At 40.3% G+C, this 14,782-nt stretch overlaps 1 protein-coding gene across 2 annotated transcripts in view; it reads left to right on the forward strand.

Annotated features, from left to right (window-relative positions):
* LOC140651598 (bifunctional heparan sulfate N-deacetylase/N-sulfotransferase 4-like) overlaps positions 1 to 14,782 on the forward strand; it is a 104,347-nt gene that overhangs the window by 48,944 nt on the left and 40,621 nt on the right. For both annotated transcript variants that reach the window (XM_072861236.1, XM_072861237.1), the window contains exons 4-6: positions 2,808 to 2,962; positions 12,011 to 12,196; positions 13,867 to 13,995. In XM_072861236.1, the coding sequence (XP_072717337.1) occupies positions 2,808 to 2,962; positions 12,011 to 12,196; positions 13,867 to 13,995 (470 nt within the window). The remainder of the gene's footprint in view (positions 1 to 2,807; positions 2,963 to 12,010; positions 12,197 to 13,866; positions 13,996 to 14,782) is intronic.

Consider the following 14,782-nt stretch of genomic DNA (forward strand, 5'->3'; position numbering starts at 1 on the left):
GTAAATGTGGTTTGTTTACCCAGGGAGGTTTTTAGTATCAGATATCCAACGTGCTTTATTAGTGCACTGCAACTGCTATGCCTTATTGACTCCCTTAATGTGAGATTTTGCTCTCTTTTCCAAAACTTGGATCATTTTAAACCTACAGGAGGGAGATGAGCATGGGAACGTGTTGGCAGATTAAACAGTTATACATTTTCATCAAAAGATGTTGCTGACATCTGTACTACAAATACCAATTCTAGTTGGTATGCCTGCGCACAAGTACAATAGCTGACACATCAGCCTCACTGCTCGTCATCTCACCACCACCACCATTCCCTTCTGTGGCACTGGTAAACTACGCACTGTAGGTGTAACGCTATTAGCAAAAAACTGAGTAGACCCTATTAGTTATGCAGTTTTAGCAAACACTTTCTACTTGTTCATGCTGTAGCAACAGAAATTAAGATGCTCTCAGGATTTGCATTTAAGATTTATAAGATTATTGATAGCAACTTCAAACTTAGTTTCAGTTTTGAGCTCAAAATAGACCTCTAAATTATGGTTGTAGTTTTAAAATATGGGATTATTTATTATGTGCAAACAAACTTTGTATTATTACCTACCTGGGTACAGTGCGTACTGCATCTCAAAGCAGATACATGTTCACCTCCTCGATTGTAGGTCTACTGCATTTTTCAGATTTCACATTGAAAATAAGATAGACCGTTACACAAAGAATGTTGATTGTACAAGAAATTAAAATCTCAAAATCCCTTGTTTTGCCTCCAATACTCTGAATAAAGGATTGGGCAAAAATATTTAAACAATATAAGCATTCACCAAATGCTCCATTAAACCTTTGCATGAGATTTTTTGGAAATAGTGCTACTTAAGAATTTATAAAATCAAACACCACTCTTTTTAAAGGCTTGCAAATAAAATTATCCTCAAAAGCAACACACCACCACCAAATGTTAAACTTCCAACCTTTCTGTTTCAGCTCTGCCGTTACAGGGTGGGGTTGTTTTTGTTTAAACTGGAAAGTGTTATGCTTTATCTTGTTTGATTTTTGTTACGGTAAAAAAAAGTGCAAAGTTTGATCAGTTGTATCTAAATTTTCCGAGAAATTAGTAGGAAAAAATAAGATTTTACAATATAGATTTAGTAATGACATTATTTCAAGAACCATACTCTACTTCAAATGTTAATGAGGCACTAAATTATACTTTGACCTAAATCTTATGTCAAATGATTGTAGTTCTTTATATACTTCAAATATCCACTTTTTTCCTTTTCATCCCTACCTTCAGTTTTCTACCTTTGGGTTACCAAAGAGATCTTCAATGGCTTCACAAACTCCTATCCCTTTCTCTTCTGTCCTATTTTGAAAGCCTATTTTAAGTTTCTTCCCCCAATCACATTTCCCTTGCATGTGCCTGGGTGACTGCAAGTGAACCACATACCCCAAAAAACAAGGGAGCGGCCATTCAACAGATGCAGTATACAGAAGTTTTGCACAAAGGAGCAGACATTCACAGAAGGAGCAGCCATCGGTCCTTTCTTTTCAATAAGGAATTACCTAGAAACCAAGGTTGTTTTCTTTTTCCAGCAGCACTCCCATCAGCGGGAGCAACTTTCTTAGAACTTGCAGAGTGCTGCAGAGAGTAACGTGATTCAGTGACACCAGGAGAAAGTTTCAAAGTAATGCTCTCCTTGTGTAGTAGCATTCTTCAAAAAACACTGCAGACGTGAAAAATAAAAATAAAGAGCTGAAGTGCATGCACCTAACAGCCATCTCCCTGTGTTCCTGCCTCATGCCACAAAAGTAAACAGTGACATCCATGGAGCACTTTCTTCCAATGAGTTCTGCAAAACATTGAAAGGCTTGTAAGAAGAAAAGATATCTAAGTTTGCATCAGTAGACTTATTTTGACAATTATTTCTTTGACTGAAGCTAAATAAAAGCATTTAAATGGTAAAGGAACAAGAAGGAAGGCTGCTAATAAGCTGAATATTGTTGAGTAATTTGAGGATGAAGTTACTGAAATGTAACTTTGCCTTTCCAATTTGAAAAAGCACTGCAGACATATGTCTGCAGATGGTGGAAGCAGCATTGTATCATTTCTCAAATGGAAGGTTTTCTTTGTTATAGCCACACATGCTTGCTTCAGCCTGAAGCAGATACTCTTCAATAACACAGGAGTTTTTATTGTTTTTACTTAAAGATTAAACCTGGAACAAATTGAATACTGAACCATAGGAAACAACATTTGGAACTCCTTTGCCATTACAGCTTCATGGTTTCCACCTAATTATATTTTAAAACTATTGCAAACTTGTTTCACACTTTACCAAAAATTATCATATTTCAATTTACCAAGGCTAATAATGAGGTAGATACAAGTGTGCGGGTGGTTTGGCAAGACGCTGGCACACAGCTCTCTGTGATGCCACCTTGGCCATCTGCAACTGCACAGTGTCTGGCAGGACCAAAGCAGGTGGGTACGAGTCCATCCAGTCTCCACCTTCACGGGGAGCCTGAACTTGTAAATACTCCTAGTGCACTACACAGCACAAAAATCAGCCCTTGAAAACTAATTCTTGTCAGTTAACAACGTGCCAGGAATAGAAAGGGATAGCTACCATCCGTGGTAATTCACCTCGCTCCTTTTGTGATATGGTAGAGCCTGTCTGCAGCACAGTGAGACATCCAGGCAAGGACATTAGGTTTTATGGCAGCCTCTTCTGTGTTTAAAAAACAATTATGGGCATTTTCTGCTGTTGCTTTGCTATTACCTTTTTTTTTTTCCTTTCTTTTACAGGGACTGAAGAGGAAGATGAAGGCGATGACCTGCTGTTGAGATCTGTGGATGAGTTTTGGTGGTTTCCCCATATGTGGAGTCATATGCAGCCTCACCTCTTCCACAATGAGTCGTCACTGGTGGAGCAGATGATCCTCAACAAAGAATTTGCAATAGTGAGTAAAAGTTACCAAAAAGTTCACTAGGATACCTTTGCATATTATAGCTATGCTTTCCAAGCTGGTTTTATGTTTATCTGTATTATACAGATGTATCTATTTACATAGATATGCAAATAAGGCAGCAAGATTGGAAACTCAGCCCAAAAAAAACCTTTCTGTGACTCAAACTTGGGCTGAATTTTTCTTAGCCTTTTTCACTGACACAGGCTTTCTGGAGAGGTAGCAGCCCTTCACCCAAGGTCAAGCAACCTTGCGAGACCATAGGGATCAGAAGCAGTGAAATCTCAACAGATATCAGCTGGCTTTTTAAGCTTTAGGAAGGGGTTTATACACAGGTTATCAGCTTCCTGAAGTCTGGTGCAAACATCCTCGATGGGGAGGAGGAGAAAGTTGCAGTGAACCCTTAATGTTGTGTATGGTTTGCGAGAAATCTTGAAGCTAATGAAGCAAATAAGTGAAGCTGCTGGATTTCATTGTGCTTTTTTTAGATGACCTGCTTGAAACTATGCTTTTTACATAGCTAACCTGTTGCTAATATTTATAGATAATGATGTTGAATTTTTGCTCATTTGTGTTGTTAACTTACAAGAGCTATCCTCCTAGCATTGCCCAGAGCTCAGAGTACTTGTACTCCGAGGCCAAGTGGAAACCATTTAGAGTCCTCTCAGGGTAATTCTGCTTGCTTATTTAGCATGACAAAGAAAACCTGAAATCTATAAATGCTCACTTTGGAAAAGACACTGTGTGGTCTTTGACAAGGTGTAGAAATGCCAAGCAACCAGAGCCACTCAAAAGAGCAGAGTGACACAGTGGGGCTTTCTCTGCTGCTCAGGGAACACAAGTCTCAGCCCTTCGCAGCTCAGAAAGGCCAGCCAGCAGCCGCCCCTTCCTCCCATCCCTCACATGAGCCAAGGCGCATCAGGAAACCGGCAGAGGCAGATGCCTGAACAAGTAGTTGGAAGCAAATTATTCCCTTGTTTACAAAAATCTTTTCCTAACAACCTTTAAAGAAAATTCATTAAAAATGGCTTAACTGTTTACTACTCTTGCCAGACTTCACCCCTTCGCATCTCCTGCTTGGCAGGGTGTTAGTACAGAGGCATTTTGAATGACTTCTTTGCCTTTCTACAGTTCTGCTTTACTGTCAACCTTCATTCCTGGCATGGCCTGTTCACGCCTTTTGTGTAGCCTGACCCAGAGACCCAGATACAGTTGAGGTTTTAAAAGCAAGAGTAATTTTTAAAATAATCTGTATCTCAAAAACACATGGTCCGTTTCTCTTTGAACCTATGGGGAAATTCTCCTAGAAGTTTCAGGAAACATGGAGTCCTCTAGGTCAAACCACCTTTAGGAGTAAAATCTATAGCATAGCCTGAAAACAGGGCTTGTAATAGAATCTGTTTGCAACTTCAACTACAAAAAGATAAAGCCCATGTCCCTATCATCACTGAAGGGTAGAGGCTCCTTAGGGTGTCTATAAATAAGGAGCTGATGTCAGTGAAAGGCTGCTGTTATTACAGTTTTATTTCCTGCTAACATTTGGACAGGGGTTGTACCAACCTCTTAACCTTGAATCTATATGAGCTGTACAATTTACTTATGAGAACATTCCTTTTCAAAAGGCTTCCTGTGAAATCCTCTCTGTGGGAGAAATTTATCTTCCTGATATGACAACCTTCCTGATAGCTATCAGAGAGGTCCCAGCCATGACTTCAGAGTAGTTTTGTATCCTCCCCTGCTTTCTCATCCTCAGCATCATATCTTACTTGGGAAAGGAACTCCCTGTTCTACAGCTGCACTTCCATAAGTCCTCCAAAGTTAAAGCAAACCCCTTTTCATTATTCTCTGACTTCACAGTGTGGATCCAAATTTAAATTAGAGATCTAGAACAATACATAGAAAATCTGCTTGGTGTTATACATGTTTTATTTGTGCTCTAATATCTTTATTTAGTAGTATACTCAGGGGAACAGAGCTTGGTGCTGATACCATTTTCTCCTGCATTTCCCATGTATTGACCGTATCTCTCCACCTCCTGTTTTAGCTGCAGGTAGAGACAACACTTTGTGTCAGTTTCTGCAAGGAAACCTGCAATAATTATTTGGAAGTATGATCACATTCATTCTTCACCTAATGTGGTATTTCTTTGTTCACTTTTTTAAACATGGGTAAGAAGGTAACAGGGTCTTCAAGATGGGAGAGCACATCATTATACCCGAGAAGAACAGTCAAGCTTGCTTTAAGACCCCAAATACCACAACAAAAATTCTCTTCAGTAAGACCTGTTGGCTTCTCCTGGCTTTATCATTTTAGAAGAAAGCTAAAACAGATCACACTGTCTGGAACCCTGCACCCAAATCCCATCACAGTCAGCAGTTTCTCCATGCAAGAGAGTATCAGGCTTGGGATTGACGTTGTTCACTGGGGGAAAAGGTTTCATGAAAGGAATGTCCTGAGTATTGTGGATTAAAGTCAAGCTTAATAAACACAAGCCAGTGCACCTGAAACAGTATTTCATGGATATTATCACATGGAGCTATAAATGCATGTAAGCATAATTTTTATTGGCTCTTGTATTTACACTGTATGCATAATCTTTGGTTTGCAGCAGCGCAAGTACACATAGCCTGCTGAACACAGGCAAGAAATACAGGTGTTACAGCTGGCAACTAGATAAAAGACCTTGTTCTCTTTCACACTGATATATCCATACCTCATAACAATGCCCTATAAAACGGGGGCTTACAATTGCAGCCTGCCTTAAACTGCTGTATCACAAAATACAAGTAGAAATTGGATATCTAAACAGCTTTGTATATATACAACTAATTGCTAATTAGGTATCTAACTGCCTTGATTTCAGTGCAGATATGTATACCTCTGTATCTGGGGCTTAGTAAAATCAACAGTCTTTAAAGGATCCCTTACATGTGAATTGCTTGTGAACCAGGAGACTGCCTTTAACAAGAGCCTTCCGAATTACTATATTTTATGTGCCACTGAGATATTTATCATTTCTACTGTTTCATGCTTAGTTGGTGAGAGGAAGAGCCTTTCTCACATCTTTCATAAATGTCATCGTTCCACTGCTCTGGATCCGGCAGGCAGCGTGGGAAGTTTTGCCTGGCAAAATCCTTGTCCACGTGTGCCTGAGCGATGGGCCCCACAGCTGCCCCCATCCATAGCCCCATTCCCACAGCCCTCACTGCCAAATCTCTTCTCAAGCGCTCACGATATCCTCAGCCTCAGAGGAGCGAGAGCCAGAGATTGTAACTGTGGTAAAGTTGCAGACTACCCAGAACTGTGCTATCCCAATGTCGTCTTATTTACATAAATATGGATGATATGCTTCAGAGCCTGGCTAAGAAAGTGGCAAATGACATTTATTTTGATTATCAGTTGGGTTTGACTTGATGATGTTTTGTGGGGTGTTTTTTTTTCCTATCAGAGGATCCCCAAATCCTTTTAAATGGATTAAGCCTTGGATTAAATTTTGCAAACTGATAATATCTCAAGTATTATTCTCCTTATTTACAGGCAATGCAATTGATACACAAAGAGGTAAACAAATTGAGCAAGCAGAAGTCTCTGATAGTATATATTCCAAAAATAAAATGAACCAAGTTTTCACTGCCATCCTTTAATCACAAGATATCCTTCCTCCCTCCTTTTGTACATCCTTATCTGACAAAACCAAGTAGAATATATTTAATCCAAAGCCTGTAGCTCTTTTTGTCCCTCAATTTGTTTGCTCAGTGGTTATCTTCTGTGCTCATTTGTAAGCACATGTGCCCAAAGCACGAGAGAGATAGGGCAAAAACTATCACCAGCTGTAAAAAGGTAGCTGTCATCTGATATAAAGAAGTGAGAGACACACATATACAAAACAAACAAATCGATTCAGAGACACACATATACAAACCAAACAAATCAATTCAGAGCCTCTCTAGTAACACTCCTTGGCTTCAACCTCCGGTTTATAAACCAACTACAGATGCACATTAGCACTTCCTCTGCCTAAAACTTTTGAGCTGCCCAAACCACAAAGAAACCATGAGCTTTTAATATACCAATTAAATACCAAAAATATGAAGACCAGTGACCACATATCAAAGGCAAGGCACATCTACATGTGATGAAAAGAGAGTCTGATTTGTCCCATTATTAATATCTCTAGTTAATGTTGGGAAGGAGAGATGCCCACTAGAGATTGCCTCTAAAAATATTCTGTAAATGCTCTGCATATATAGGATAACATTGTCCTGTGCAGACAGGATGACATTTATTCTGCCTGACCTTAAGGTCCTTCCAAAATAGTCCATCTTCATTAGCGCTTTTGTCTGTATCAGGAGTGTGCTTTGACAGCACATCTCTAAGGCTGCCTGTACTTTCTCAGCTTTATTTGGTACCACATGCATGCAGAGTCTACGCGTTTCCTAGTCACATATAGCTTCCTCAGTGCTGGACTGCCTTTCTTCATTTCACATCCTCAGAAACCTAAGAGCTTAAATCCAAAGATCTTCTCTGCCTCTTGGTGGTCTGCTATGGTGCAAATCATGCCTAGAAGAGGAGTCGTGGTGATATCTGGGAGACTCCTATGTAAGTGGCGAAAAGCTGGCTTTTCCTGTGTCCCTGTCAATCCTGGATCTGATGCCGACACCAGAAAACCCGCTTCGTTAAGACCCCTTGTACTCTCTGCTTGGCGCATTGTACAGCCACGTGGCAAGGAAGCACACCACGGAGATGAAAAAACAACGGTGACAGCAAATACCAACACACAGAGCCCCTACATCTCAATAACAATCACCTCTCGTTTGTTGAACCGTCTTGTCTAGCTAGAGAGCTTTTAAGCAGGTTTTTAAAGTTTAGAACCGAACTAAAAGTAATTGAAAGCTGAAATATTTATTCAATAAAAATTATCAAGAAATGTCAACCTTGAGAACAAAAACCATGTGCCCATAAAAGATAAAATACAACACAACATTTTTGTGAGTGCTGACAAGCAAGAAAATAGCAAATTCATTTACCAAATAAGAGAAGCTTTACTAAGTATTTTAAACTGACATAGTAACATATAATCTCTTATAGGAAATCTCACTCGTGTGCAGCAATACTCAAAATATATCTCAGTACTAAAAATATGCAAAGCTCATGTAAATCTTTTCACTTTGGAAGGTAACATCTTAAAAAGTACTAAATTTACTGTATGACCTACTGCTGGACAAAGTAAAAAAGTTTAGCAAACTTATCTGAGGTTATATTGTTAACTTTTTCATCTAATAAAAGTCTTTACACCAAAGGGAATGCTGCAGTTCAACTGCCTGTGTGAAAAGATCTACAGTAGGCCTAAGATTTAATAAATTAAAAGGTTGCTTTTTTATTCTTTCTCTGACAATGGCCAATACTAGATGTGTCTGTAAAACAAATCACCAGTGATCTTTAAGAACCAGAATGCCAGTTGTGTTATAACAGTTTTAGGTTTTGTTTAATTTTCTTACTGCATTTTAACAAGGACATGTAATATTTGATGCAATCAAAAACTGGGGGTTTTCTGTTGGACAAGATCCCGCTAATATAAATAGTCAATCTTCCAGATGCTGTTTTTTATTCAAATTTCTAACATCTGCTCACAGAAAATCTGCTATACAAATGCAAACTTATTTGTTGAGAATATACCTCCTTCTGGAGAGCAGTGCTCATTCTGCATTACCTGCCCTTTCTTTAGCAGAGGGATTTTTTGCAAATGCAGAATAAGTACACACAGCTCATTTCTGTACAAATAGGAAGGTCAAAAGAGGTTAGGAGTTTCAAGCAAATCTTCACTTCCTTGAACGAAGCTGATAATTGAGAGAGATAAGCAGGCTTGGCAGATGGCTTCAGCCTTTCACATCACCCATAAAAGTACTTGTCCTACGCATGGGCTCTGGGCAAGGTAACTTTGGAGGGTGCACAGACAAGCCAGGATGCATCGGCAGGACTACGAGTTTCCAGTTGCCATTGCTCTGGCTTGGGTGCATCAGCATGAGCCTGAGACCGCGACGCCCTGGGCTCTGCCACATGAAGCGCCTGCCGCTGGCCAGATGTGCTGGCCATGTGCAGGCATCAGAGGGAGGGTTATTCTGAGCTGGTAGTAGCCTGATCCGCATACCACACGCTCACTGGTGCCTGGAGGACACGAGGTGTGGTCCTGGAGAGCATCCTCTAGTCTGGTCTGGCCCTTAAAACAAGGCAGGTCGCATGCTCCAGACCACTCCACGATGCAAACACATGCATGGGAAGTAGCCACAACTCGGGGAATTCTCTGCAAAAAATGCAACAACTGTTTTAATTGTCTTCCCCCTGTCTCCCAGGTTATAACAGTGATTCTCCTTTAATATTGAACTCATCCACTGCTGCAGCTTCAGCTTACACTGTCATTTAAATTAGAATTGAAAGTCTCTTAACTCACAAGTAAAACAGGAATACAAATTTAAGCTGCCCAAAACTAATGGCCCTGGGGTCCCAGCTTAAGCATACAAAGGAACGTAACATTGCTGTTCTTAGTGCCAAAAAGGGCCAGAAGTTTTCCGTGCTAGACAAACACACGCATAAAGTTTTTGAACAAATTTTGAAACAAAAAAATCAATGGAAGTCTTGAATATAAAAATAACCCAGAAAAATCTTGTAGGAAATTGTTCCTTAGAATATATAAGAAAATATACTCACTACAGGCATCTCCCATTTTGCCCAATAGATTAGATTCAAATGTATACTCCTCCTTTAACACCTTAGTTCCCAATCTCAAACTAAATTTAGTAACAAAATGAGAGGAAAAAAGGAAACAGAGCAACAGAAATAACTAAAAAAGGACATACAATATTTAGTTTACCCAAGTAAATTGAACATGGAACTGACCGAAGAAAACCTGATTATTTGTTAGTTGTTTCTTCTTAAAGTCATATTGGGTATCTGAGTGACTAACACGTGTTTGTGTGATGAACTACGTAGCGTGCAGATTTTATTCAGAGGCTAATTAGCTTTTTATATTGAGAACTTATGAAAAGCTGCCTTATTTTATTTGTGAGTGGCAGATTACCATTTCACCATTCTGTTGCTATGGCAATACCAGTGGCAAATAGTAAGTAGATAAACAGGATTTTGCATGTATTCGTCCAGATACCTACTTCTGGACATATCATTCAGAGCAGTGTTCATTATCTAGCTCCGGACACATTTGCCTTACATTTATGTCTCTGTACACTCCCTAACACAGGCTTGGTGAAGGTTTGTAGATTCAAGTTAATACAGTATATTTAAGTTAACGCAGTATATTTGACAGCGTGAGCACCATAGACTACTCAGAGTAATAAACGGCCAGATGTTTCAGAAACTTTTAGATATAGCTTTTTCCGTTATACATGTTGATGGCAAAAAAAATAGAGAAAAGAGCGATTTAACACTTCTCATTATAGAGCTATTCCTCATTTCACCCTTAAACTGACTCATGCCTTTCAGATAGGTAACAACATTAATAAGCAGAAATTACATTTTGCTCTCAGTAAATTACGAAATAGCGAGTTTGGGGTTTTTTTGTTCAAGATCAGTCAGTAACCTAAGATCTTTACTCATAAGGAATGGGTAATTTTAAGTGGTTGCATTATGCGATGTACGAACAAGTGTTCCCCACAGATTTAATTTCATTTTTGTCAATGAACCAAAAGCCTTTCTTTGCAAAGTACTTGAAGATGCCCAGCAGAACCTGCTGTTCCTGGAATCAAAGTAATCAACACTTCTTAGATAATGTGGGCAAGAGGAAGGACATAAAAAAAAAATCATCTCACATTTTAGCCATTTCCCTCTGAACATGAATTTTACATGAACAGAAAAAAGCTGATGTATCCTGTAGTACCAGAAGGAAAATAAATTCAGTAAACACCCAGAGCACGGGAAGGGATCCGGTGAGAGCCACAGCAGCAGGACACCCTGCAACCTGGAGATGCCATGGGAGAGTTGAAAAGGACTTTTACCGGACCTGCTGGAAATGAGCCTCAGCAGGAGAAGAGGCAGAGCACAGCCCTTCTTTCTGCCAGCAGCTGATGATAAACGCTGGATGCATTTCTGAACAGTCACTCAGACCAATGAAACTAATTACCTCATTTTCACATGTATAGCTTACACTTCAAATAATTTGCTCTCTTTTAAATACATCCCGGGCTATAGATGTGGTTATCAGGCCTCGTCATCAGGTGGGGTTTTCAGACAGCCCACGCTAAATTGGGACCAGGAGGGATAAGGAGCAGAACAAAGGCAGGAGAGCGTCAGGAGTGAAGAGAACATGCCCAGCACGCTTGCAGATAAGCTTCTTCCTTAATTCCTTCTGCCGGCACATTAACTACCCCATTGTGCCATCGGAAGATATCTTCAAGATAACCTATAGATTATTTTAATGAAAATACACATATTTTCTCATAGAAATGGAGCTAAGTAAATATTGATGAAATGCAAAAGATGTCCAGAGTCCAGCTTTTTTTGCTACTACCTTAATACCATGGAAAAAATATAAGCAGATTCAGAAGCTATGGAGGATATTTATTTATTTTTTAAATTAGGAAGGAATCTTGCTCTTATTCCAGAAACAGGAAACGAAAAATCCCACATATGTCAGTGCAACAATTTTTTCTATCTGTTTACTGCTCTAATGCTGTTTGATAGCTTAGTAAATAAGCAGCATCAGCTTACCGGATTACCTTTAAAAAGAACCAAACAGGTAGGATGCATATTAAAATACACACAATATGTAATGAACAGGCAGGCAAATCTATTCCATATAACAGTAACGCAACATAATCCAAGAGGATTATTTATCACTCTGCAGTTATCAAACTGAAATTCCAGTTCCCCTCATCTCCCCCCCATTTTAACTTGTGCTACATACAAATAGATAGAAGTCTGTCCAAGGACAACAGCTTCTCCGATGCTGCTGTCTGCAGGAAAAATAAGCTTTGAATAATTACATGTTCTTTTTCCGTTCCTAAATATATTCCTCCCTCTGCTGTGTCGCAGGAGCACGGCATACCGACTGGCATGGGGTACGCAGTGGCTCCGCACCACTCCGGGGTCTACCCGGTTCACATCCAGCTGTACGAGGCCTGGAAGAAGGTCTGGCACATCCGAGTGACCAGCACAGAAGAATACCCACACCTGAAGCCTGCACGGTACAGACGGGGCTTCATCCACAATGGCATCATGGTACACTGCATTTCCATGCTTCATAGCAATAGTACTTTAAGTGACTCAAAAGTATGCTATTTTTACCAAATGCTTCAAGTTTTACAGCAATCATTAAAATTCTCTGTGACCGAGGATTTGTAAGGATGCCAAAATAGTGCAGTTGTTATGCAGCCAGTTTTAAAAAAGAAAAAAAAAAAGTCACACAAACTCAGGCAACTGCAAATGTAATCCTCAGAAACTAAATGTTCTTGTAGTCCCATCAACTATCAACTGAGTTATAAATGCATACTTCGAAATTCATTAAGCTTCCTAAGACCTATGTTTCAAGCTCTGGTTCATCTTTATGCATGAAAGGATTAGAAATCTACCACCTGGGAAGGTGAGCAGGTGTAAGTAATCTCCTCCAGCAAGTATGACACTTCTCTGAGGGCGAGGTTTCACACCAAGCTTTGCCTCTGAAACTCCCAGAGCCAGGGCCCAGACACGTGCCCGACTCTTCCAGACCATGCATTCGTACCAGGAGAGAGAAGGTTCCTCTTCAACTGCCTGAAGGGGAGGAAAATGCATAAAATTATTTGGCCTGGCTTACCAGCCAGCTGCAAGCCTATAGATAGGTGAAACACAAGAATTAAATATGCGTAAGTGAAGTTAGAAATATTTCAAGAGCAGGTCCCGGGATGCTTTAAAGTCCCCGCTGACTTGAATATTGCCTATGCGTATAAAGTCAAAATTGTGATCCCCTAAACAAAACAAAAGGAACGTCTTAAGACCAAGACGTTACTGCACAGACTATTGGAATAGACTCAAATTCAGCAGTGCATTTACACGTGTATTAAAATGCTCTGCTGAATGTAGGTTCTATTGGTTGTTTTAACTGAGTAGAAAAGCAAAAACTGACTGGAGGAAGGCCTTCCCCAGGTGAATTATGTCTCTGCACGGATTAGGCAATACCCATAAGCCCTGACAATTGTCTTTACCAGAGCCCTTTGATAGGACCTAGCTAATAACGTAACTAAACCGTCTAGTTCTCCAGGATGAGTTTGTTTTCCACACCTGCTAGCTGGCTTGTTTCTGACACACAGCCTCTTGATTTACGACAGGATGGGGAGCTGACCTCGGGCTGGTCTCATGCGAATCCCACCAGTCCTGTACACGTTTCACGAAGAGGAATGAGGGGCTCAGTATGGTTTTCAGGACTGAGGAAATTATGAAGCAACAGGTTTTTGTGGTCTGCAGCCCTGAATACAAATTCAGTCCAATGTCTCAAGAACAGTAAGATTAATTGCCCAAGATAGTGAAGAGGGCCAGGAAGCACTATTTATCTGCTAATAAACTAACCTTGCTAAGGGAAGAGAGGTTCGGCTTTTTGTTTTCTGCCTTTGCCAAATGCCAGGAAACAAACGCTTATGAGTGTATGAGCTGAATGAAACTGTCTGCATGAAAGCTCAGCGCATGTGTGTCGCAGCTTTTCAGAGCTGGCATCTGGAGATCTCCACATCTGCAGGACCGTGCTTGCTTACCACGAGAGTACAGAAGGCACAAAGGAGCCCATAAACAAATGTGCCAGAGCACAGAGGCAGAAAGGGCTGCAGTTTCGTTTGAGTTGCTAGAGGGATTTGGGTGGCTGTGCCAGGGTAAGTTTGCAGAAAGAAGTTAATGTCACAACAGTGCTGTTATTTTGTTCTCAGGTGCTCCCTCGACAGACCTGTGGCCTTTTCACTCATACTATTTTTTACAAGGAATATCCTGGAGGTCCTCAGGAGCTGGACAAAAGTATCCGAGGAGGTGAACTCTTCCTCACCATTCTCCTGAATCCCGTAGGTACCTTCTTTTGCTATTTTTTGGACATGCTGACTAATGGGGGGGAGGGAGGGAGGAAGGGAAGGAGATCAGTTTTCTTTGATCTTGTTTGAGAAAGAAAAATCAAGACCACTTGCTCAGAGGTAACAAGCAGTTCAAGAGGAACAGAGCAAAGTGTCTTGTGCTAATTTCTAACTACAACTGTATGCAACAAGTTACTGGAAAATGCATTAATTTCAGCTCCATACTGTTTCCCAATCTGAAGCTGGGTCCCCATGAGAGAAGAGTGCGCTGACTTGTCTAACTGAGACTGAAAGAAACCAGTGAGGGTAGAGAAAGCTGTGTGATCTTATTCCGCTTTTCCTTTTTTTCCATAAGCTTGGCTCCTCAGGCACTCCTGATATAGCTTGATGGAAACCCCAGGGCTCAGGCCTGATATCATTCCCCCACCACCAGCTCTTAAAAATAGGTTTTGTGCAGCTAAAAGATACCCCAAGGAGTACATAGCCTTCTAATTAAGATTTTTGCTTTGCTCAGTGCTGCATTTCTTTTTCTCTGTCAACATTACACGAAGCATAAACTATATAGATGTACGTACGTGTGCACATATAAACCACCTACATATGTATAAACACACACATATATGGTTTAATCAAAAGTGCCACAAACTTTAAGTATGATTTGCAGAGCCATCACGCAATTTTGTCTCTCTACTAATAAAGCGGTCTGAACTGCGCTGTGCTAATATACACACGCATGCGCACACACGGCAACACAATGTAGTTGGGTGCATAGGTGTGATTT

This window comes from Ciconia boyciana, chromosome 5 (assembly GCF_034638445.1).
Source record: "Ciconia boyciana chromosome 5, ASM3463844v1, whole genome shotgun sequence".
NCBI lineage: Eukaryota > Metazoa > Chordata > Aves > Ciconiiformes > Ciconiidae > Ciconia > Ciconia boyciana.